The sequence below is a fragment of the Monodelphis domestica genome, chromosome 7 (assembly GCF_027887165.1).
Source record: "Monodelphis domestica isolate mMonDom1 chromosome 7, mMonDom1.pri, whole genome shotgun sequence".
NCBI classification, from domain to species: Eukaryota; Metazoa; Chordata; class Mammalia; order Didelphimorphia; family Didelphidae; genus Monodelphis; species Monodelphis domestica.
The window spans coordinates 93,684,169-93,709,961 of NC_077233.1; the positions used below are offsets into that span (position 1 = coordinate 93,684,169).

The 25,793-nt window shown below is 40.1% G+C and overlaps 1 protein-coding gene across 4 annotated transcripts in view; it reads right to left on the reverse strand.

The window, feature by feature from the left end:
* Positions 1–10,190: 10,190 nt before the first annotated feature.
* The window catches only part of SEC22C (SEC22 homolog C, vesicle trafficking protein), a 46,122-nt gene continuing 30,519 nt past the window's right edge, over positions 10,191–25,793 (reverse strand). For 2 of the 4 annotated variants that reach the window (XM_007499804.3, XM_007499805.3), the window contains 2 exons: positions 19,697–19,762; positions 10,191–16,969 (listed from right to left, as the gene is read on the reverse strand). In XM_007499804.3, the coding sequence (XP_007499866.1) occupies positions 16,769–16,969; positions 19,697–19,762 (267 nt within the window). In that variant the 3' untranslated portion in view covers positions 10,191–16,768. The other 2 variants (XM_056805099.1, XM_056805098.1) reach the window with 1 other exon arrangement.

Here is a 25,793-nt window from a genome sequence, read left to right on the forward strand (position 1 = left end):
GGAGGGTATAAAGTTGAATACCAACCCAGGACCTCCCATCTCTAGGCCTGGATCTCCATCTACTGAGACACCTAGATGCCTCCACTATTGGAACTTTCATGTGAGATCCTTATCCAATGACCAATGAGTGGATATAATACTGGAGGAACTAAAGAATATCATCTTGACCTTTTTTCTATAAACAAAATCAGATTAAAAAGTAGCCTAAAGAAAAAGAAGAAGGTTCAGTCATACATCAACCCCAAGGGTCAGACAGGAGACAGCCTGTCATCCCTCACCATTTGTACAACTAGAGACACCTGAGGCAGACTTCCTGTATGGGAGGACAAGAGCAGGAGTCATAAAGGTCCAGTGGGCATGGGCGGCTTTTGATATTCTCTGTTGGAGCAGGTTAATCCCTTGGATGATATCATAATCCAATTTAGTAAATAAGTGATTGTGGGGAAGAGGTGAGAAGGTTGAGGAGGGAAACAAATTTAGATAGAATTTAAAGCTGGGAAAAACCTTGGTCATCAAATCCAGTAGTTTTTAATCCCTTCACTTCCCTCAAGGAGTCTGAGGATAGATTTCAAGGAATCTGTGAACATGGAGGGAGGAATCACCTTTATTTTCTTTTGCTTTCCTTTGTAATCTTGTTTTATATATTTAAATATCTGTACATATGTATGTATGTGGGATCCACCACAAACACAAAAAAGTACATACACACAGAAGAATTCTTAAATTTCTGATCTAGACCAGACAATTCATTTTACAGATCGGGAAACTGAGGCCCCCCAAAAAGGGAAATGAGTTACCCAAAGTTTCCAGCCAATATGTGAAAGACTTTACTCCAAAGGTGGAATATTTACCATTCTACCATGAAACTTCAAGGTTTCAAGCTGGGCTGATTAGAAGGATGGTCGCGCCATCAACAAAGAAGGAAGTTGGATGGAAGAGCAGTTTGGGTGAGATAATGGTTTTTCCTTGGGATGTCGAGGTTGAGGAGCCAGTCAGTCATCCAAGACATTGCCCCTTGAACTCTCCACCCCAACTCTCCCACACAAGCCCCTTTTTCAGTCCTCAGGAAGCCCCTGGGTAATTAAAGGGAAATGGAGCCACATGTGCTTCCTCTGTTTATGTTTTCCCCCAGCCCCTGGGATCTGGTCCTGGCCAGCTGGGTTCTCTGGCTGGGGTGGGAAGAGAGGAGGGGCTGGAAAGAAGAGGGGAAACCAGAGGAAGAATGCCCTCCTGGCCCTTCTACTGAGGCCTGACCATGGGGACTGAGCAGTTCTATTCCCTCAAAGAAAAGAAACCATACGAAATGAAGCCTGTACTGAAAATCAGGGCTCCGGAGTTCTAATCTCAGCTTCCAGTCCCAATTTTGTCCGTAATTCTCTGTGACTTCAAACAAGTCATTTCTGGGCCCCGTGACTCAGTTTCTCAATCTGTAAAATGAGGGAATTGAACAAAATAATCTCAATATCCCTCTGTAGCTCTGTCATTCCAAAACTAGATCACGGAATTCACAGAACTGGAAGGAACTATTGAGTCCAGAAAGCCAAGGCCCAGAGAGTAGTAATGACTTTTCAAAGTTGCACCGAACATGAATGGCATTGCTCAAAGGGTCATTTAGTTTTTGTGCTCTTCCTATCAGCAGATCTGCGCTTTGACAAGAGATAAAGTTCCAAAGATGGAAGCAGTAGAGGGTGAACTAGAAGCATCCTGATAAGCCAGGGGGCCTTCCCAGGGTCTTGTACATCACACACACCAAGTAGCCACTCTGCCTGTGGGGATCGCCATCAATACCCTGAGGATCCCCCTCTCGATCCCACAGTGCCCTTCCCTGGGTGAATGGCAGCCCAGAAACCCCTGGAGGTGACCAACCCGTCTGACAGGCTGACCAGGAGCTAACAGGAACCAGGCCTCCTCCCTGTCCAGACAGAGAGAACAGAGGATTTTGGAAACTCAAATATTGACCATGTTCAGGAGCTGAAATAGCCAGTTTCCGGCTTCTTGGCCCCTCCCAGCCCAGATGAAACAGAAGGTGCCGAAGGCAGTGGTGGCAGAAAGCCAGCCACCCATGGTGGGGGCAGGCAAAAGGTAGAGCTTCTTTCCCAGGCAACAGGTGTCAAAGTCCTCACTGCAGGCGCTCAATTCCTGAGGAGAAGGAAGAAGCCCGGGAGGCCTTCAAACCACAGCTACATGATCTGTCCTCATCCACCCTTGAACAGGGAAGGTCCTAATGCATTTATACCCATGATCCCTCCTGCATCCGCAAGGGCTCCACCTCCATGTTCATGAACTCTGAAATTCTCTAATGTGACCATAGTCTATTATCATCCTACCCCTCCTCTGCCTGGGAACCCCAAGGCCTGTTGTGCATCCACATCATGACCTCCAAGCCCTCAACCCCTTGCTTCTCTCCCAGACTAAGCTACGCTCCTCCTTGACTCATCTTGACCCTCTCGTGAACCAGGTCAATTCTATACCTCGTAAGTCCCTTGCTATCGTTATCTTATCACCAATCTTGCCCTGACCAGTCTTGGCCTTGCCACTGCCTTTGTTCCTACCCCTGCTACTGAACAAAGCTGGAGAAATCATGAAACCATGATGACTGGATCTGTGAGAAACGTGCCACATAACCTCAACTAGACCCTCACTGCTGAAAGGTAACTCTTTTCTACCCTCTAGTGAACTAGCCCACTCACCAAAATGGCTCTTCCAAGTCTTTTCACCCGGCCTCAAACTTCCCATAGTCCTGCCTCCCTCTACTCTACAGCTAATAATCCTGCCTCAGACTTCACCAAAAGATGAAGCTATTTTCTATGAGCCTTCTTCTGCCATCATCTCCTTCAGCCCCGACACGCGTGATGAGATGGTCCGGCTCCTTGCCAAAGCAAACTCCTCTACATGCACACATGATACTATCCCAACCTGTTTTCTCCACAGGTGGCTTCCTCTATCAACCCCACGCTCTCACTTATCTTCAATTTCTCCTTGACTCTGCTTTTCTACTGCCTCCAAGCATACCCATGTCTCCTTCATCTTCAAAAGCCCTCCATCCATTCCCACCATGAACTCTCTTCCCTTTCACAGTTAAATTCCTTGAGAAACTCATCTACAAAAGGTGTCTCTACTTACTTGCCTGGCATGCCCACTTCTTTTAAGATGGGGGCACTTATTGTGCCCTTCCACATGGATGGGCAATCTTTTGATTGGTTCCCTTAACTGCACCTGGCATCTTTAAAACTGGCATGACTGAGACAGTTGATCTCTGATCTCTTCTCTCATAGTGCTCCTCTTCTCTTCTAAACCCTCCTTCCTGCTAAGGTCCAGTGTGGACAGACACCACGAATAAAAGTGTGGAGGGAAAGTGGAAAGGGAAGAACTTCTTTCCCTCTTTCTCTTTTTCCTCAGCTCAGAGAAGTGGGTCTGGGCATTTATTTCTCTTTGTCATCTATCCTCAGTTTGGGGGAATTTATTTCTGTACTGTCATTTGTGCTCAACTTCAAGTGCTACCGGTGATTCCCACCAGAAGGATTCCAGGGAGGATGGGATGGCCAACCATCCAGCAGAGAAGTCTGGAGAAGCCAGAGCTCATGGGATAGGAGTCTAAGGAAGGCTTTGGACTTTGAACTGTGACAGTGTCCTCTATAAGAACAGAGATAAATAGTGAATTTAATCCCCTTCCCCTCTTCAGAGAATGACATGTTATGGGGAATGGATAGGGAGAGAGGGATTATGCCTCCTATAGTTTTATAGGATAAGTCTGTATATATGTAATTATATCTTTTGAAGTAAATATTCTTTTGTAAAAGCTAATGTGAGGGGGTAGCTGGGTGGCTCAGTGGATGGAGAGCCAGGTCCAAAGATAGGAGGTTTGGGATTCAAATCTGACCTCATGTGAATCTTAAAACTACTCAGACTGTACCCCTTAGAAGATTTGGTTATGCTATTCCCTATTGTAACAATAGAGATACTTAAGAATCAGGAATGTATTGGGAACTTTTAAAATTATCCCACCCTACTCGGACAGTGCCTTAGGGGAAGATAATGTTGTAAACTCCTGATTGAACAATAAAAGTCCCCAACTCATACCTTATAGTAAAGCTAGAGCCTTGAGCAAGGTCTATTTTTAGATCTAATATAAAGAGGTGTTAAGTACCTGTAAAGGTTAAATTAGTATCTAAAAGGGTCAAGTAACTTACAAAAGGCAAGCTTAACAAAGAGGTGTGAAGTACTCAGAAGATTTAATCTAACCAGAGAAGGTGAAAACTAAGAATGGGCAGTCCTGGGGAAAAGCGCCTACTGTGATTGGTAGATGTAAAAATTTAGGGGAGGTGACATAAGAGAAAAATTTCTTTAAAAGGAGGCGAAGGAACAAGTTCAGGACAATTGAATTCAGTTACAATTGAATTGAGTTTTGAGAGTAATTTCAGTTCAGAGTGGAAGAACCTAGCTTGGAGATGGTCTTGTGGTGAGTGATAAAGACTGGCTCACTCTCCTTTAGGCTCAGGCCTAGGCCATTTTGGCCTAGGCCTTTTTCTACTGCTTGGCTCAGCCTGAGCCAGAGCAGTATTAATTCATTCTCTCTCTCTCTCTCTCTCTCTCTCTCTCATTCTCTCTCTCTCTCTCTCTCTCTCTCTCTCTCTCTCATTCTCTCTCTCTCTCTCTCATTCTCTCTCTCTCTCTCTCTCTCTCTCTCTCATTCTCTCTCTCTCTCTCATTCTCTCTCTCTCTCATTTTCTCTCTCTCTCACTGTCTGTCTGTCTCTCTCTCTCTCTCTCTCTCTCTCTCTCTCTCTCTCTCTCTCTCTCTCTCTCTCTCTCTCTCCCCCCTTCCCTTAATTCCTTCTTTCTTTATTAATCAAAATCTCCATAAATCCCAGCTGACTTGGGTATTTTCACATTTGGGAATTTCCCATGGTGACCACTTATTTTAGATCTTAAGTCAAAGCACTAAAAATTATCCTTACAGTTTTGGTATTTACACTCAGACACTTCCTAGCTGTGTGACTGAGCAAGTCATTGAACCCCTATTGCCTAGCCCTTACCACTCTTCTGCCTTTGGGCCAATACACAGTATTGATTCTAAAACAGAAAATAAGGGTTAAAAAAAAGAAAGCTCATTTGGCTGTTAGTAACTAAATAGAATTGGGGTGGAGGTGACCACCCCCACAACAGGGGAATCATTAGTGGGGAATAGAGCTATTGGTAAAGAGCCTACACACTCCCAATCCTTCTTAAGGGTGCTGGAAACCCCTGGGGAAGGGGCAAAGATTTAACATTCCTTGTCTTCAGATAATGGAAACCACGACAGTGGTATACACTAGTGCTTTCCCTCTGTTGAAAAATCTCCAATTTAATTCACATAAGTCTTATGTGTACATAGAGGTGTACATGTTTGCATTCTCTTGTTAGACTGTGAGTTCCTTGACAGCAAGTGATCTGTTGTTTTATTATGAATCCTCAGTGCTTAGCACAATACCTGGCTCATAGCAGGTGTTTAACAAATGTTTGTTGACTGAGTTTTGACTCTTTCCCCCCCCCACTACCCACAGAAAGCATTATGCACATTTTAACAGCATTTTTAAACATATCGGACATGTTTGTGAAAAGAGTTTTGCTTTCTCAAGGGGGCTGGGGGAAGAATGGTGGTAGAGAAAGAAGCCAGATTTTCATTAAAAATTTTTTAACTAAAAAAAGTCATTATTTATTATGTCCTAATCAGCTGCAAACTCTTGTCAACTCTACCTTCTCCCTCTATAACAGTGGTGATGAACCCATGGCACATGTGCCATCTGCATGCCCAAAAGGGCATGCAGAGCCCTCTCTGTGGGCACACCTGCCACAGTTCATTACTAGAAAGCCAGAGGAACTTGGGATGGAACTGTTCCCCTTCCCCTCTCCATGCACCTGAGGACATTCCTCACATCCTCCATCCCTCTCCCCAGTAGGCCAATGGCTGTGCTTCCTCCTTCCTCTGTGGGGGGGGCAGGGGTGAGGGAGCAGGGGTGAGGTGGGGCACTCAGTTTCTGGGGGGTGGGGTAGGAGTGGGGCTGGCATTCTGTCTCTAAAAGGTTTGCTATCACTGCTCTACAACATCTTTTGCATCTCTTCCCTTATCTCCTTGCCTATCAACACCACTCTTAATTCAGACCCCCACACCTAGATTTCTCATCTGGGTGATTATAATAACCCCCTAAGAGGTCTCCCTGATTCTGGTTGCTCTCTCTCCAATACATCCTGCATTATGCCCAACAATAGGGCCAAGTCTTCAGCTTCAGCATAAGGGTTAGAGCACAAGACTTGGAATCAGAAAAACCTGAGTTTCAGTCCTACCTTACAAGTCATCTAACATCTTTGTGCCTCAGTTTACTCATCTGTAAAATGGAGATAACAATGACCTCATAAGGTTGTTGTGAGGGATAACATGAAAACCTTAAAGCTCTCTCTAAACACTAGCTATCGGTATTCCTAAAATAATTTTCAAGTCACTTCTCTGTTAAAAAAAAAATCTTCCCTAAAAGAAGTTAAAATGCATCCATTAAAGCCCTTTATCACCTGGCCTGACCCTGTCTGTCCAGTCCCTTCTCCCTCTCCCTCTCTCACACCTACCTTCCACTCACCTCTTCATTCTCCTCCCAACCTGTCAGGCCCCATGAAGTTCCCTCTTCCTCTCCTTCCCATCCACATCCTCCCCATTCTTCAAGGCCTAGCTGAAGTGGAATCTTTCAAAAAGCCTTTGCTGGTCATCCCAGCCCTGGGGCTCGCTCTCTTCACTGACCTCTCATTCTCGGCTGTCCCATCTTGTTCTGTCCTGGCTCTGTGCACAGAAGTCTCGTCTTCCCAGAAAGACTAGAAATGGTTTGAGAGCAGCCATGTCTCTTCCTATGTCTACGGCACAGTCATCACCCAGGAAAGATCTGCTGAGTTCAGCTTCTTTCAGAGAAGTTTTCTGTTCTTTGATTTGGACTTCCTGAGCCACCTGGGGATGGTTTTGCCAATAACCTACACACCACTCAGCCTAGGTGTGCCTGACATGCGATGTGGCCTGAGGGAAAGTCGCTCCTCCAAGGACTTCTTAATTTTTGGCCCCAGACTTGTGATTTCAGTAGTCGAGGGCTACCCCACTGAGGAAATTCTGCCAATGCAGACAGCACTTACTTTGCAATTTGTCATCTCGGAGAGTTGTCTGGGGCATTTTGTGATTAATTCAGAATGTGTCCAAGGCAGGATCTGAACCCGGCTCTTCCTAGTTCTGAGGTCAGCTCTCTATACTGCCTCCCTTACTTATCTGTGAGGGCCTTACTTATATAGTACTTCGCTTATCTATAAAAACTGCCCTGAAGTGCTCTCAAAAGCCAATGGTGCTTTAGGAAGCCCTTTCAAAGTCTTCTGATCAGAAATAACAAGTGCTATTAAAGGAGGACAAAGATGGAGCAAAGGCGATAGACTTGGTAGGGAACCTGGGGACCGTCTCACCGAGAAGGTTTGAGGTACACCCAACACTTCACATTGATGGGTCTCTGTTCCTTTCCATGTTGTCTTCAATTTGGAGGGCAACAGAGGGGAGTGATGGCGGCAGGGCAGGGAGGGGGCCATGAGGCGATCTAGATCATGAGTTCTAGCCTGCTCTAAGTGCCTGCTCTTGGGCAGGTCATGACACTACGCTTTTTGGTTTTCTCTTGAGAGGGCTTCCTCTTCTGTAAAATAAAGGGATTGGGCCAGATGAGTCCCAAGATCTCTTATAGAACCTAAAATCCCGCTGAGTTATTTTGCTTAAAGTCTTTGCCTTTTTTCTGAGAGTCTCCCAGAGGTCATAAATATTAGGTTGTTTGGACAACTGGAATTTGGAAAATGTGTTTCCAGCACACCTACGAGGGAATAAGGAATGTGTCTGAAGGTGCTGGAACAGTCCTTTAGTTTTAGGGCCTTTCATCATTATGGCAAGAAAAGGCGTTGTGAGTTAGAATATGCTTCTCCTGGTCATTGCCCCTGACCTGGTGGTAGCTGGCGCATTGCTGCCTTCTAGTGGTCACTCAGTGGTCTAGCCTAGAACTATGGACCCTCCGGTTGTGCTAGCTCCTTCCCTGGGCTCTCCCCAGAACTGGGTTCTACCAGAGACCTTCAGTGTGGGGTAGACATGGGTCTGGGAAAAGGAGCAATTAGGGTTGACCTTGAACCAATGGATTGGTTTCTTTTTAGGACAGAACATCTAGTCCAGGAATTTTCCACCTTTTTTGTGAACTCCTTTTGGCAGTATGATGAAGCCTACGGACTCCTCGGAATAATGTTTTTATCAGTATAAAACAAAACGCACAGGATTATGAATAAAACAAATGCTTTGAAAGTTACCAAATGATTATTTTTTGGTAGCCCTTACCTTAGAACTTATAGTCTCAGAACTTATACTAAGTATTGGTTCCAAGACAGAGGACAGCTCAGCAGACAACAGTCTTGTCTAGTCTTGACTTATCTTCCTTCCAACTCTTTTCAAAACCCTGACCTTCTATCTTGGGATCAGTACTGTGTATTGGTTCCAAGGCAGAAGAGTGGTAAGGGCTAGGCAGTGGGGGGTTAAGTGACTTGCCCAGGCTCACACAGCTGAGGCCAGACTTGAACCCAGGACCTCCCATCTCTGGTCCTGGCTCTCTACTAAACCAACTAGCTGCCTCCAAAATTATTCTTTAAAACCAAGTTCATAAACACCAGGTTAAGAATCTCCTGGTTCTAGTCTGACTTCCGAGGGGAGCTATTTACTCTGGTCTATAGCCTCCACTTGCAGTGCAAAAACCAGTTCAGGATGGTGCAAGGCAGCCTTTAGAGAAGAGCTCTCATGTCTCTCTTCCTTATTCTGAGCTGAAATCTCTCTCCTATAACTTTTCTCCATTATTGCCTTCCAAATAAAGAGGAAGTTCTAAGGTTCTGTTGGGGGAAGGAGAGGATCTGTGCTCTGGGCTGGGGATAAAAACATGGATCTTTTCACAGGGCTCATTTATAGATGACATCCCTGCCTTTCTGCCACAAACCAAATGAAAATACGGTCCAGAAAAATAGCTCCCCTCATTGAACTCTCCATTTCTTGAATAAATTAAGGCTAAAATGTAGCATCAATCTAAAACACTGACCACGGTGGCAGTGCTGTGATACAAGGATGGCCTCAGGGAATGAACAGTGAACTAGCTGTAGAAGCTATTTGCCCCAACATGGCCTGGCTCCAGGCCACAATGCTTTGCTATTTTTATCAGCTTCGCAGTCTTTCCAAGACTTTCTAGCTGGCAGTGTGGCAGCGATCACATTCTCATTAGAATGATCTTTAGTCAGAATGACAGAACACAAATGATTGACAGGGAAATGGAAATGGAAATAGAACACCTGGATCTGCTCTCCACCTTGTTCTCCAAAGGTCCCCTAACCAGGAGCGCTGTCCAAAAGAGAATTCCCCATCATCCTTAGTTTTCCAATGGACACGGTGGATTCTTTTGGGGATTTCAGAGATTTCAACTTAGATTTGAATTCAGATACCCTCTGAGGTCCCTTATAGCTCTGAGATCCTGTGATTTTCTGAATAAGGAGATGCAGTTTCTAATCCCAGTTCCACCATTAACTTTTTGCTTTGATTTCATTGGCAAAATGGAGACTAAAGAAGCTCAAAAGTCTCTTCCCATATTATAAATCTGGGGTTGTGAAAGTTCTTAAGGTGGCTGTCCTTATTTATCTTCTTTTTCTTTTCCCTCCATTATCTGCTATAGGCTAGGAAATATTGGATCTGAGTAAGACCAGGGTGGCACTTACCCTCCCTGGGCCTAACCTTCCTTACTTGTAAAATGTAAAAGATGGACAAATAATTTCTAAGAGCTCTTAGAGTTCACACTCCTATGGCTTTATACAGATCATCTTAATGAGTTTGTTTAAACTATGTTTTCATTAAGAGAAAGTAATGTTCTGGGGAGGGTCAAAGACTAGAAATTCTTTAGGATTTAGTATTTATTTAGGATAACTCTTTTGGCTGTCTCGAGGCCCTTTCTATTTTTCAAAAAAAGGGAAACACTTAAGATTTGATGGACAAGTTCGATGATCGTAGTTCAAGTGCACTTTCAAAATGCACCCATCATTTCAGAAAATAAAAAATCTTTGGTGTTAAAAGAAATCCAGAAATCTGAGTGTTTGCAGACCCTAGTTTTAAAATGAAATCAAACACATACAGTGGTTTAAAAAATACAAAGTCAGATTTTGTTTATATTCAGCATATTAGTAAAAATAAAATACATAAAGTATTGCTCCAAAATAAGATTGTTTCCTTCAAGATAATTACTTTATAAGGGGGCAAAAAAAAAAACTGCTGAGAAAGCAATCCAAGATTCAAAGAAAAACAAGTCAGATATATCAAGTCACAAGTTTATGCTGAATCCAATCTGTACCTGAAACTAAAAAGAGCAGAGAAATAACCTCTTTAGAAAAAAACAAACAAACCAACTTGTGCTGTCAAATGGACTTTCTAGTGCTGGTCCTTTCCAGATTCTCCTTATAAGCCATCTTTAGGTAGAATTGCTGCCAAACCCCATCTCTCTGGCAAGAGACTTTTCACATATCATATTTTCAAGTGGATGCTTATATTTTTAAAAACTCATCAAAAATGTTCTACTTTTGTCAAAGGATGTTATTTTAGAGGATTCTGTCTTTAAGCTTTGGGGGGAAATAACAAAAAAATAATTTTCCCTGCAAGAGATTTAACAAGTTAAAACACAAACATTTTCAAAAATGCTAATTCAGGGGGTTTTCTCCTCTTTTCTGTGACAGCAATTGTGGACATTTTAAATTGACAAAGATATTTTCTATACTTTTTAAAAAATGTCTTAACTGCAAGATCCTGTCTCTGCTACATAGTGGTCACTTTTATCACTTAATCACTTTACCCATCAGTTTATTAGATTTTTTTTAAAGATCAAAAAGCCCTTCTAACACAAAATCCTAAGAAAATGTGGGGATGTCAAATATTGGATTTATCTGGAATCTAAATAGCATAAGTTCAGCAAAGGAGAAAAATAACAATGAACTTGGTAGTTAGAAGACCTAGTCTCAAATACAGGTTCTTATCCTTTATCACTCTTATCAGTTATGTTACCTTAGTGTTCTCATCTGAAAAGGTTGTCATGTTTCTATTGTTTATACTTCACAAAGCTATTTCAAGGGAAACAGTCTGTGAACCTTACAACGGAATCAAAATGCAAACTATTATTATTATGGGAAGCCTTAGAGGATAGAAAGTAACCATTAGGGCAACTTTTGTCGTACATTAACTCATTCTCTTGTTTCAGAGCATTTAGCTTTGTGAGAAAAGTAGGCGTACCATACCCAAATGTTCATCGTGATTTCTTTGACATAGAGGAAAGAGAGAGAAGCTTGGAAATAAAATCTACACTTTGGGAGCAAATTCTCCACTCATGGGGATGCTTAAAGGAGAATATCTTTTTATTTTAACCTTTGTTGAAAAACCTTACTAAAATATAAATCCACTCTTAGTACCACACCCTCAGCATATGATTTACTCTAAGAAGCCTGTGACATTTACTGCCACCTCCTACGTGTATGACACTTTATGTATTCTGCAAAGCATTTTCACATACATGATTTTAAAATAGTCCTATACAAGTACCATCATCTCTAGTTCCTAGACAAGAAGAGTCTGTTTCCTCATCTGTCAAATGAAGGCATTGGTCTAGAAGTGTTCTAAAGCTTTGCTCAGTCCTGAAGTCACTTTATGTCTTGAGAGTCCCTCCCAGAGATGACAATTTGAGGTTTGGCAATCCATGGTTGCTGTCCATGTAGAAAGACTTAATTAAGAGACTAGGCTTGCTCCAAAACCTCACCCTTAGACATCCCCTGGAAGACTACAGTATCAGATTCAGAGCTGGAAAGTACTTTAGAAGCCATCCAATTCAATCCCTTCATTCTAGAAACAAGGAAATTGAAGTAAGATTAAAAATACAGGAAAGTGATAGAGCTGGGATTTGAACCTAGGTCTTCTGCCACCTCCCCACCCCCCAAAAAAGCATTCTTTTCACTATGCTAATCCTTCCTGTTTTGGTTTTTTTGGTGATGGAGGTGGGGGTGTTAAACTATGAATGCCCTGATTTTTTATTGCCACTAAAATTTTAAGGCAGAGAAAATGATCCAGTTAATTAAGAACTCGTGTTATTTGAGCCTATTAGCTCAAACAGGGTCCACTCTCAGAACTTAAGGTCTAAGTAAAATAAAACAAACAAAAACACACTGGACCCCAGGACTCCTTTAAGAATATGTTTTTCATATTTAAATGTTTCCCTTGGTTTGTTTTTTTCTTTTTCCTCACATTCATAAAAATAGGTGAACCTTGCATTTTTATGCTGGTTTCAAATATGGAATTTGTCTACCATCTTCACAGAATTGGTTTTATAATTAAAAAAAAATTTTTTTTCACTAAACAAAATTGTGCTAGTTTACGGATGATTCCCTGTTTTATTTCAACTGTGTGACATTTTTCCTGAACTCCCAACACAAGTCTGCCACCAGGTTTGGACTCTACTTGCCCTTGTTTTTCCAGTATAGAGATTTCTGTGCTCACCACTAATAGCACCCAAGTTTTCCAGGAAGAAGTCAAAATATGAACCAAAAGGTTCTTAAGTGACATTCCTTCCAAAACCTTTATAAAGTCATTGACAACAACCAGGAAAGTTACTTCAAAAGGTGTTTCTGCATCTAGTTGGTCTCCTACTTTGTCATGCTGAGCCATCATTAAGTACTCAAGTTCATCTTCTGTATCCAAATTCCTTGGTAATTTTATGCCTTTTGTAGTTTAACCAAGTTTTTGTTCCTTTTTTTAGAAGGATTCTATGTAGCTCCTTTAACTTCATTCATCTGTCCTTTGAAATGCTCCCCTTTCATCATTCCCCTTATTTGAGGTCCCAATAAATGTCTCTTTGATTTTCATTTCGTGGACTGTTGGAAATGTATTTTTCAGGTAAAAAATTAAATCTGAACAATTTTAATCCACTGTCTTGACAAAACCTCATTAAAATAAACTTAATATGCATCAGCAGCAAGAAAATTTTTTATGACTAATGGCCAAATTTTTTCTTTCCTGAAGTCAGTTCTTTGAAGCCAGTGTTTTTTCAAATGGTATTCCCTCTCTGTTCTTCTGCTCACAACTAACATAGTGGTATGATTGCAGCAAGAGAAAAATCCCTTTGAGATGCCTAGAAACATGTCAATACTTTCCCTATGTAGTGCTTCTGAAGAGAAATGTCCTGTTTTGAACATGTCTTAATGCCTTCTTGCAGGAAAGTCTAGCTTTTTAACCCCAAAGTTTAGCTTTATTTTTCTAATAAGATCCTCAACAAGGAAGTTCATTTAGGTCTTCTTGAATTACTAGAGGAAGATAGAAAAGTTACTTCCAAAGGGGGAAACCAGCTTCTTGCTGAGCTTCTTCTACACCTTGGCAAGCCAAGTCTCATCATTACAATCCAGTCCATCATCTTCCTCCAAATTCCAACTCTCTGATGGTTCTGGTACAAATAGATCATTACTGTGTAAATTAGGCCTTGAGAACTAATGGTAGATTTGGATGGTGCAGAGTTTGTTTAGATTTGGAGGTAATCCTTGATTTACCGCATAAGTGAAAAATAGCAATCCACTGAGCAATCTTTGTGTTCTCCCAAATCATAGCCTAGATAAGGGGGTTGAATCTTGTTGAGATCACCAACCAGTCAAGTCTATAGGTTTTCCTGACTGGAGAAGTAAAGTAACACTTAAAAGTTAGTTCACCCCACATTTAAAAATCATTCAGATGACTGATATACTTATGAGACATAATAGAAAATTTTAAAACACACAAATCTCTACAAAATATAAATATATGAGAAAACAGGATTGGCAACAATAGTGATTTTGCCAAATGACAGTGAACACACCACTGCCAGAACAAGCTGCCATATCGAGAACATGCCCTGACTTCCCTACACACCTCCACGGTCCCCTCAATCAAACCACACTTTATTACTCTCTCATGTTGCAGATTTCTATCAAAATTCACCTTACTTGATAACAGTGGGCATCCCATTGGCATGATTTGAAATAATATCAAAACATATACATAAAACATCAAGAATTTTCATGTGTCAAAACATGTGTTGAACAGTGGAATAAATGTAAAATGGATAAAGTTATTAGCCACCTACTAAACTAACTTATACTAAGAGATGATATTTGGTTGAGATGTTGATAAGACTTCCCAAAACTATGTTGGGGAGATACCCCTCTGAGGGATAAATAAGGTAAAATAAACTAGAACCTGTTCAAGTTCATAGTAACACTGAAGATAATGCTGGTCCAAGAGGAAGACAAGGTTTAGAGAGAATCTAGAAAAAAGGAAAACCAAGAAGTTCTTTTAGTTCTGATCTAGAACTCACCAGAGAGAAGTTATCCTAACCAACCAGCATAAGTATTCAGTCTACAATGTAGTAAAGCCCTATGAAGAGAATTTTTCCAATTATTAGAATTTGTGAATAATATCCTTTACATCTTCTAATGTCTCTTCATTCTGGATCTAACTAGCCTTGTCATGTTCTATTATTAACTTGGTTTTCATAGTAGGGTTTCCATAAAGGAGTAACAGATTCTGCTAACTAACCAATTTAATCACTCAGCCTCTTCAAAGTGGCTTCCTATGGTAAATTAATAAATTGATATTCTGGTTTATAATTCAGTCATCTTTTATGAGTTTAGTTAATATGACCGAGTTGGAGAGTGGGGAACAGGGGAAACGATGGAGGGGATGATGGCATTAAGTTCCTAAGCCCATGGTGTTCAACATCGGACTGTGGAGCTCATCCTGGCCCTATGAAGGTGCTGCCCCAATTGGACAACCAAACAGCTTCACTCCAATCACTTTTATTTGTTGTAACAGGTGATTTCAGATACACAAAGTTTTACTAACTGTTCTGAACCTGTTTGATTTTAATTCATCTCTCTACATTCTTCTTTTCCACTCCATCTCTTCTCAATCAATATTATACAATGTTCCTGAGTAGTTCCTGGCCAACTAGAGATCATATCTAGCAAGAAATTCCTGAACTATTGCACCCTAGTGCTTATTAGCACAATGCCTGGCACATTAATAAGTGCTTAATAGATTGTTTTCCAATCATTCAGATCTCTCTCAGTGTGCTTACCAAATAGAATGGTAGGAAATTTTTATTAAAAAATGATTAAGTAACATATTAGTCTTACAAATAATAGGTACAAATAATTGCAAAGAGATATCTGTTTACCTAAAACTTCTTTAGAATTTTCTCACCATCATGTAGGTCTAAATGTTTAAAAAAAAATGAATGAAACCCTAAACACTAGGAAAGCTTATATTTTCCCTCATGCCAGATGAGTATTAAAAACAAATTTGGAGGATAGTTGAGTGGCTCAGTGGATAGAAAGCCAGGCCAGGAGATGGGAGGCCCTGGTTCAATTATGGTCTCAGACACTTTCTAGCTATGTGGCCCAGGGCAAGTCACTTAACCCCCATTGCCTTACCGCTCTTTGTTCTGCCTTGGAACTGATACTAAATATCAATTCTAAGACAGAAAATAAAGGTCTAAAAAATGATAAATTTGGGTAATGCCCTACTAATCAGCACTGGAAAGTTTAAAATTAGATCTCCAAAAAATCTAATTAGTTTGTGTTTTGTAAATGGCAATTACAGCTCAAAATTCATAATTTATTCTGGAGACCATTAGAAAGGAAATACTTTTTAAACTATCAAAAGAACCTTTTAAAAATGTCTGTCATCAGGGGAAGTTAGGTGGCTTGGTGGATAGAGAACCAGGCCTGGGTTCAAATGTAGACTCAGACACTTCCTAGCTATATGATCCTGGGCAAGTCACTTAACCCCAACTGCCTAATCCTTGCCACTCTTCTGCCTTGGAACTGATACTTAGTATTGATTCTAAGATGGAAGGTTAAAAAAATATCTGCCATCACATTTTGGCTAATTCAAGAGTTAAAAAAAAAGAAAAGAAAAGAAATGAGCACATAATCTCCAAAACTAGGATCCCACCTTTAGCAAATGACTGTAGAGCACAATAACCCAAACATTCCTTCAGTTCTGGATTCTATTATTCTAATCCAATTCTGTTACTGGATGATATTTTATAAACACGTTCCTGAATCCTGCTCAGGAGATGAGGCCTGGAATCAAAAGGCCTGGGTTCACATTCAGGCTCCAATACTTCCTAGCTGTGTGATCCTGGGCAAATCCTTTCATCTCTGTGCTTCCATTTCCTCATCAGTAAAATGAAGGGTTTGGGCCTGATGGCATCGAATCTCAATCTATAATCCTATGATTTGCAAACCAGGATAATAATCCTTGCACTGTCCCCCTCACAGAGCTGATGGAAGGAAAGTGCTTTGTAAACTTTGAAGCATTATAGAAACATTACTATTACAAATAAAAGGACAAATGGAATGGAAGAGCCTTCTCTCTGCTATGTATCCATCTGGAACACGTGGGGATCACCCAAAGTTCTCTTCTTCTCTTCCACTGCATCTGTTACGATGAAGTCCGTACCTTCAGTTCTTCTGTCCAGTTTAGTAAGAAATGTACCTGCAAGACCCAAAACTGAAGAGGGAAAGGCCAAACCAGACAAGTGGCTGTAAGCCTCTTTCCACAGGAAAAAATGGTGCACTCCCCTGCCCTTCCCCCCGGTGAGCAAGGAAGGAGAGAGGCCAGTCCAAGACCTAGTGGCTCGAGGGTCTCAAACAGCACCATCAAACGCTTTGTCTCGAAGTTGCCTTGTCAGTATCTGATAGGAAGACAGAAAAGCCACTCCTATGTGAAAGAGTATTTGCCAGAGGTTCCTTAGTCCGTGCAGGTAAATGTTGCACAGACAAATGAAGACCAGGATGATGACCACCTTCAGAAGCCTGGTGGAGCTGTAGAACAGGTACAGATAACACTGCAGAGACCAGGAAACAAATCCCATTAGCAATAATGAAATGGTCAGATGAGGGTCTGAAGCTCAATACCCACATATACCCTCCTAAAAAATAACAGCTCATGTGGATGGGGCACTTTATGATTTAAAGACACACAAATGAAAAAAACTCAATCATAAGAGTGAATTCTCTCCAAAGCTGGGGAAAATGTGTGCACACACACTCATGCACACAGGACAGGTCTCCTATGTTGAGCTTGCTGGCCACAGATGAAACATCTCTATTTTTAACATTTATTGACCCCATTTTTTATGATTCAAGAGGTAATAAAACAATCCAAAGGACATCTAGACTGTCAGAATTATATGAGGCCTCAAAGATCATGTAAACAAAAATCCTCCAAATTACAACAGGAGAAACCTGAGACTCTGAAAGAGAAACTGCACAAAGGTTCCCCCTAGCTCACTAGTGGTAGAGCTGAGACACAAACCCAGGGCTTCTGAGTTTCCCAATCTCTTTATTTTCTAACACTCCCACTCTCACCCTCACGAATGAGCGTGTTTGTGAGTGAGTACGCACACATACACACACACAGTTTTCATTTGGATGATAATTTAAGTAAGGTTTTTTGAATGATGGGATAATCTGGTTAAAATGTCAAAATGAATAGTAGAATAAACAGAGGTCTCAATTTCTATATGCTTTAGCAGAAAAATACTAAACATCAATCATCTATAGAATTCAGAGTCAGCTATAATTTATCAAATTCTCTTAAGAAACCAGCCAAAGGTAACAGACTGCTTTAGCCTCTTTGCCTCAATCTGCAGTTTCAGAACTCATCAAAAGTAGGGCAGTATCTAGCATTCCACTATGTAAATAAATTCTGAAGGGGAAACTACTGTAAATACAGGATGTTGAATTGGGAACTTTACTGCAAACATCTGTATAACTAAAATAATGAGCTGCTTTTAATTAATTACATGAGAAAATCAATCTTATTACCTTATCGGTCCAAAATAGGCCACCCAAGAATCAGTGACCCCCCTAAACAAACTAAATACCTTTGAAATTATATTTATAAATATATGTATAGCATTAAAAATTATTACACAGTTATATACAAATAAAATTTTATTGTAAATTATTTTTAATGCCAATAAATGTGTTATTACTGGTCTTATCTTCTCAGCTACTTGCCATACTCTTGAATAAGACAAGATTGTAGATTTTGTACAAGTCAGATAGATGTTTGTTTGTTTTGGGGAGAGAGGGAGGAAACAAGAAAGAAGAAAATATGCAACCTGTATTTCAAATGAAAGAGAATATTAGTCATATTGTGTAGAACTTCTCCCATCTGAGTTTACACCATTAAAAATTATATATTTAACCCTTATACTCAAAGTAAAATGGCTATTTTATCTATATTCAGCAAGACATATTTCTTATTTAGAAACTGGGTTGTTATACCTTGGAAATAATATGTACAAAAGGAAGCTGCAAGAGAGTTTATACAAATTCCAGGGCTTGGCAAATGTTTAATTTCTTGGGATCAAATCGACACAGGTGCAGCAATTTAATTCATATAAGAAATAAACTCACAGGGCATAGAGCACTGAGTTTTCTTACTTTTAAATGCAAAGGCAAAATGAGATGAGCTGCAATGCCCCTTGCAACTCTAAATCATGTAATCTCCTGACTTCATGGCTATCACAGATTGTTAGAGACTCAAAGATTTAGAGGTGAATGGGAGCTGAGAGGTCATCTAGTCTGTGGCACCATTGTGCAGATGAAGAAGCTAAGCTAAGGTCAGAGACGATGTGTGACCTGCCTCAAATCACAGAAGCAGCAGAGCTGGAATCTGAAAGCTGGTCTTCTGGTGCCACATCCAGGCCTACATGTCAGAGACGGCTTTTAAAGATCATCTGACCTAAACCACTCATCGAATACTTGAGAAACCCTTTCACACCATTAGAGGTTAGGTCATTTGCTTAAGGTAATATAGCTCGAGACAGAGTCTCCCTGTTAACTATCCATATCTATTTGCATGTGCAGAGCCTTCACCAGGTGCTGAAGGTACTTTAAAGTAATAAAGTGCTTCTATCTTTTAAATGTTTTATAACAGACAGACCTTTCCCTGTTGGGAAGAGAGGATTAGTGGAAATTTTATTGTTTCTCAATTCATTCCAGAGGAATGAAAGAGTCTTATTGGCTTTAAATGGACAGCTTATCTGAAAAAAAAATGCTTTAAAACAATCCAACATTTCTGCTGTATTTCTTTACGCTTGTTTCTTTAAGAAGAGTCAAAAAAGAGTCCAAAAAAATGCCTAGAATTAAAAGAGCAACCTGTATGGCTAATTTCCTGAGAATGCATAAGTATGTATCTAAATAATGAATATAAATCAAAATGTCACATAGGTTAAGCCAGGTAAGATTGTTTGCTCAACTCAAGCTTCCTTTGTCCTAAGAATATTTTTTCAAAATGGGCCTGGAATCTAGCTTTGGCTCTGCTGTCTGACTGAGAGCAAGTTGCAACCTCTCTGGGATGGCTCTGCTTCCTCAGCTGTAAAATGAGGGCACAGTACTAGACTGTGTTTAAGATTCCTTTTGCCTCTGACATTCCATGTTTTAAAATTCCAATGAAAATATTATGATGTAAAACAAATACTCAATAGTTTGTTGAGACTTCAGACAAGAACAATAAAATATACAAATTTAACCTGCCAACCAAAAGTTAAGCAAAAACCTACCTGAAAAATGCAGGCTACAAAAGGGATAAGAAATGCCATTATGCTTCCGATTGCCTCTGGATCATCCTGAATCAGGTACAAGAAAATTTTTTTAAATGAGACATAAAGAAAAGGAGAACCAAAGTCTAAGACACACAAGACTGCCTCCTAATTAGGCCTGACACAGCTCAAAAATATGGAGCTCTATAGAGATGGCTTCCTTGGGGTATAAGCCCAGTATAGTAGTCTCTGGCTCAAAAGAGCATTTTATAAAATTATAAATGTAAAATTGTTTTAGTTATAGAATTCCAAGTTGCTCTCCAAAAATGGCTCTTTATTTCATAGTTCCACCAATAATGTATCAGTTGCCTATTATTCCACAACCCTTCTGGAATATTGTCATTTTTTGTCATCTTTGCCAATTTGAAGGATGTGAGGTGAAAGAAACCTCCAAATAGTTTTGATTTGCATTTCTCTTATTATTAGTGTTTTGGAGCATTCTTTTATGTGGTTGGAAATACTTGGCAATTCTCTTGAGAACTATTTATTCATCTCTTGAGCTCTGCTGGCTCTATGGCTATATAAAAATTATTTATATATCTTGGATATCAAACCCTTATTAGAGACTTTTGATATAAAGATATTTTCCCATTCAATTAATTCCCTTTTTATCATAGGTGCATTAACTTTGTCTGGACAAAAGCTTTTCGTTTTTACATAATTACACATATCCTAGATTTTTGTAATTGCCTCTCTTATTTGGTTGAAAATACTTCTCCTACCCATAGCTGTGTAAAAAGGAATTCTTTCTTCCTTTTTTTAATTTAACGGGGAACCTGGAGGTCCTCTTACCATAGAGATGTGTAGAGATTAACCATCCCACAGTGACAGGAAATAGAAACCAGAGACAGAAAGGAGGAACCATAGAGACAGGAGGTGAGGTAGGAGAAGGGTATAAGGGGGGGGCGAGCTCAGTTGCTAACAGTTGGGTCTGTCAGTTGTTGGCAGTTGGGGGTAGTCAGTTGCTGACAGGGCTGGCAGTTGCAGGGAAGTTGGCTGCTGGGAGTGTGTCAGGTTGGTTTTGATTGGGCTGGCTTGGGTTGAAACTTTGTGGGGTTGTTATTAGTGGTAGTTATAGGCAGTTATAGGTAGATAAAGGCAGTTTTAGATAGTAATTCTAGGTAGTTATAGGATAACTAGTATAGACATTAGGAAATTTTCTTTCACTACCTCTTTCCTATATTTCTCTCCTTTACTCTATTCATTTTACTATGTTCTCTTACTATCTCTATTTTAATTAAACTAAATTGTTAATTGTTAAAAGCTGTTAGACGTCTTCTTTTCTCAGGCTTAAAGGGATAATATTTTACAACTCTACTATATTCTCATTAAAAGCTGCTCTTTTATTTTATCAAAACTCCTAATTTAAACCTTACAGCTATGAGAAGAATACGATCTTTTTCTCTTCAAAAATGTTTATTGCATGATCTTAAGAATTAAGGTTGCATATCTATTTAGAATATATGACATGTAAAACCCAGTGGAATTGTGCGTCAGCTATGGGAGGGGGTGGGGGGAAGAGGAGGGAAAGAACATGAGTCTTGTAACCATGGAAAAAATATTCTTAATTAATTAATTAAATGACCCCCCCCCAAAAAAGAGAATGTATGATGAAATATAGTGTAAATGTAATCCTAATTTCTACCAAACTGCTTTCCAGTTTTCCCTACAGGTTTTTTTTTTTAATTTTATCATTTTATCAATTATCAATTTATTTAAGGGATTTTTTTCCCTAGATAATTTATGTTTTCTACTTTGTCAAACAATGGATTATTGAGTTCTTTTGTTTTGGATTTCCCTTTGTCTAATATGTTCCAGTGAGCTATTTCTTTTATTTTTTAAACAATCCCAGATGGTTTTGATGATGACTGCATATAATACAGTTTGAGGTCTAGAAGTGCTATTACCTCTTGATCCTTACTTCTTCTCATCATTTCCCTTGATAGTCTGGATATTTTCTTTTTCCAATGGATTCTGTTATTATATCAAGTTTTCTAAAGTATCTAATAAGTTTAATTTGCATAGCTTTAAAAGTATAAATTTTTAATAATAATAAGTTTAATAAATTTAAAAGTCATTTTTATTGTTTTAGCATAGCCTAACCACAAGTACTAAACATTCCTCCAGCTATTTAAGCTGTACCTTATTTTTTAAGGAGCATTTTCATAATTAAATCTAACAAATCTCTTATGTGCTTTGGTAGGTCAAGCTCCAGATATTTTATGCATTTTATAGTTATTTGGAATGGAATTTATCTTTTTATTATTGCTTGTGTTTTATATTAGTAGTATTTAGAAAATGCTTTTTTAAGGTTTTTGAGGATTTGTTTTATAGACTGAAACTTTACTGAAGGTTTTGCCTCAATTAGTACCTTTGCTGATTCTCTAAGATTTTCCAAATAAACTATCATCAGCAAATAAGAATGGTTTTATCTCCCCTGTGCCTCTCTGGATGCCTCTGGTTTCTTTCTCTTATCTCAGTACTGTTAACATTTCCAGAATGATGTCCAATGACAATGGGGAGTAGGTATCCTTCTTCACTCCTGTGTTTCCTGGGAAAGGTTTTAGTGTATCTCCACTGTATATGCGGCTTGCTTTTGGCTTTATATGGATATTTTTATTATATTAAAAAATGTCCCTATCTGCCTGTACTGTAGGGTTTTTTAGCAAAAACGAGTACTGCACTTTGTTAAATATTTCTTATGTATCTATTGAGATGATCATGGGGCTTGAGATGTTTTAGTTTTTATTATGGTTATGCCGATTGTTTTCCTAATGTTGAACTACTTTTGTATCCCCGGCATAAATCCAACGTGATCATAATCAATGATTATCTTTGGACAACTCATTATAATCTGTTGGACAGGATTATGTTTAAAATTTTTGAGTCAATGTTCATTAATGATATTGGCCTATGGTTTTCTTCCTGTGTTTTATCTTCATATTTGTCTCATAAAAATATTCTGGCAAGGTGCTTTCTTTCTCAATTTTTGAGAATAATCTGTGAAGTACAGGTACTAACTCTTCTTTAAAATTCTAAAATTTGTATTAAATTCTCCTGTGAACCTATTAGGATCAGGAGTTTTTTCTTTGATAGTTCCTTTATAGTTAGATGTATTTCCTTTTATGAGATTCGATTATTTAAGATCCCTACATGGTCTTCTGATAGTCTGGATATTTTACACTTTTGAAGGCATTCCCTCTATTTCTTTTATGTTCTCTGCAATTGTATAGTAGAGCTTGCCCTAAGGATTCCCTTTGTAATTATGCCTCACTCCCAAAACAATGCCAATTATTGCAGGCACCAAAGAGGACAATGATCCATGGTAGGGCCCCTCCCCTAATACATTTCTGATTATCTGGCCCACCACTGGTCTATATCCTCCCCTGGCTATTTTTTTTTTTTTTGCCCATTTGTCTCAAAATCTCCTCCTTTGGTCTATGCTCTTTCACAACCCCATGTGCCAACTGCCCCCACAAGTCTGAATTCCCTCCTCCCTACCAAAGTGGATGAGTAGACTTTTCAAGCACTAAACCCCCCAGGTCACACAGAGCACAAGGTCCCCATCTCCCTTCACATACCATCTCTCTCTTGTAAACCTTAAAATTTCTTAGACTTATAAATGTTGGAAATTTCACCATTGGGAAATTTCATACTTGAAAAATTTCTTACTGATAGTCTATTGGAATGTGAACCCCACTGGCATGGGAGGTTCCTTCTCCTCCCTTCTTAAGATTACTTTAGGACAGAAACCTTTTGCTGAACAATGGAAAGGGCTGCAGCATAGATCAAAATTTAATTATTCCAATCTCCACCCTACTCAGGGTAACAAGATTTAGGAAGGGCTGCAGCATAGATCAAAATTTAATTATTCCAATCTCCACCCTACTCAGGGTAACAGGATTTAGGAAGGGCTGTAGCAAAGGATCAAGATTTAATTATTTGAGAATATGACCTTCAACAGACATGTGCAAAGCCACAGACCTCTGGGCGGTCCTGGGTTAAGCTAGAGCCACCATTGGCACAGGGAAGACATGGACAGTGATTGGTAGATGTGAGAACTGAGGGGAGGGAACTTGGATGGTTTCCTTAAAGATAGCAGGGTCTGAGGATGAGGGGAGGTGGGAGAGTTTTTGCTCTGAGAGGTTGTGCTCTGAGAAGCTTGCTCTGAAGGAAGCTGGAGGTGGAGGCCCCTGAGACTTTTTCTCCATTTTGGTCACGTGAGTGATAGGGACTGATCTCTTTTCTTTGCCTCAGCTATCTAAGGGCTTGGGCCTTTTGGCCCAGCCTAAACAGAAGGGATATTTAAGCCCTATTCCTCCCTCCCTCCCCCCCCCCCTCTCTCTCTCTCTCTCTCTCTCTCTCTCTCTCTCTCTCTCTCTCTCTCTCTCTCTCCCTATCTCCTTCTCTCCCTCCTTCTCCCTATCTCCTTCTCTCTCTCCCTCTCTCTATCTCTCTCTCTCCTTCCTTCTCTCTCTCTTTCTCCCTATCTCCTTCTCTCTCTCTCTCTCTCTGTCTCTCTCTCTCTCTCTCTCTCTCTCTCTCTCTCTCTCTCTCTCTCTCTCTCTCTCTCTCTCTCTCTCTCTCTGTCTCTCTCTCTCTCTCTCTAATACTTTTCTTCCTCCTGTTTGTAATTAAACTCCATAAAAGGTTGACTGCTGACTTGAGTTTTCATTAAGGAATTACATAGCTAAATTCCTTGGCGACCTTAAATTAATATATATCAGTCTTTTAAAGTGATTTCCTTGTCACATTGTGGCTGACCACACGGGAGTCTAAAGAATTCTCTCAATAAACTTCTGAAATTCCTTGCCTTTTTACTATACCGTCTCACCACTTAGTCCCTTTTAACAACAAACTTGGCTTAAAGACACAGCTGCTAGAACATGAGTATAAAAAACTTTTTCTCTCTTCTCTTTTCTCCTTAAGTTAAATTGGAATCAGCAGTTTTTCTTTTTCTTCCCTTTAATCTTAAGGGACAGCTGGGTAGCTCAGTGGATTGAGAGCCAGGCCTAGAGACAGAAGGTCCTGGGTTCAAATCGGATTTCCTTGTCACACTCTTCACCCATAGAAGCATTTATCAGCAGGACTCCTTCCCACCACCAATGCAAAGCTTCCTTCCTTTCACCTCTTCCTCACCCACTTTCCTATAGGATCTCTCTTCCTGAGCCCAGACCAGCCACCTTGTCTCAACTGCTGGTCCTCGGAGTGACTCCCACACATCACACATTCCTCTCTAGGCTCCTGCTCTTCTACACCCTCTCATAGGTCTCCCCATCTTATCATGTAGTCCTACAAAAGAACACTTATTCACCTATAGGTAGGTTGTTGCCAGATTCTGTCCATAATGCCCCATACTTAGTTGGGTTCAGCTGTACATAACCATACATACATAACCAGAGCACTTTACCACTAGGCCACATCTAACCACCTGGTATAGCCCAGGTCTGAAGCGCATAGCCAGGCCTCACTGCCCCTTCCCTGCCCTTTTTTCTCTCCCCTCTACAATTCAGCTTCCAAACAGCTGCTAGACTAGTATTCCCAAAGCAAGGTCTGACCAGGTCACTCCTCTGTTCAGGAATTGCAATGGCTCCCTGTGACCTCTAGGATAAAATGTAAACCCCTACTTCTGTTTAGAATTTAAAGTCTTTCACACACTGGCTCCAATCTCTAGTCCCAGACTTATTTCAAACTATTCCCTTCTGCAGCCCTCTTCTCACCTCGGTGATTTTCCCTCCCAGTCTACCTCTGTAAAAATGGAGATTTGAACCCCAGACTTCAATCCCCAGAAGTCCTTGGCAGTTCCCAGAATCCCCTATAATCTCACCTGAATCCCCACCCGGGCCCAGAACAAAATTTGTATTTACACTGACTGTATCACCGATGTGGTCTCTCTGCTTCCACTTCTAAGCACATGAGTCTCTCAAGATGTAGTAAGTGAAATTGAATGGGCTATGTGCCCTAGGCACGTGCTTTCTTATTTTGTATTTCTTTATCCTTGATTTCTAATGATCTTTAATAAAACTCTAAAAATATAATACTTTTAGTAGAGAAACTA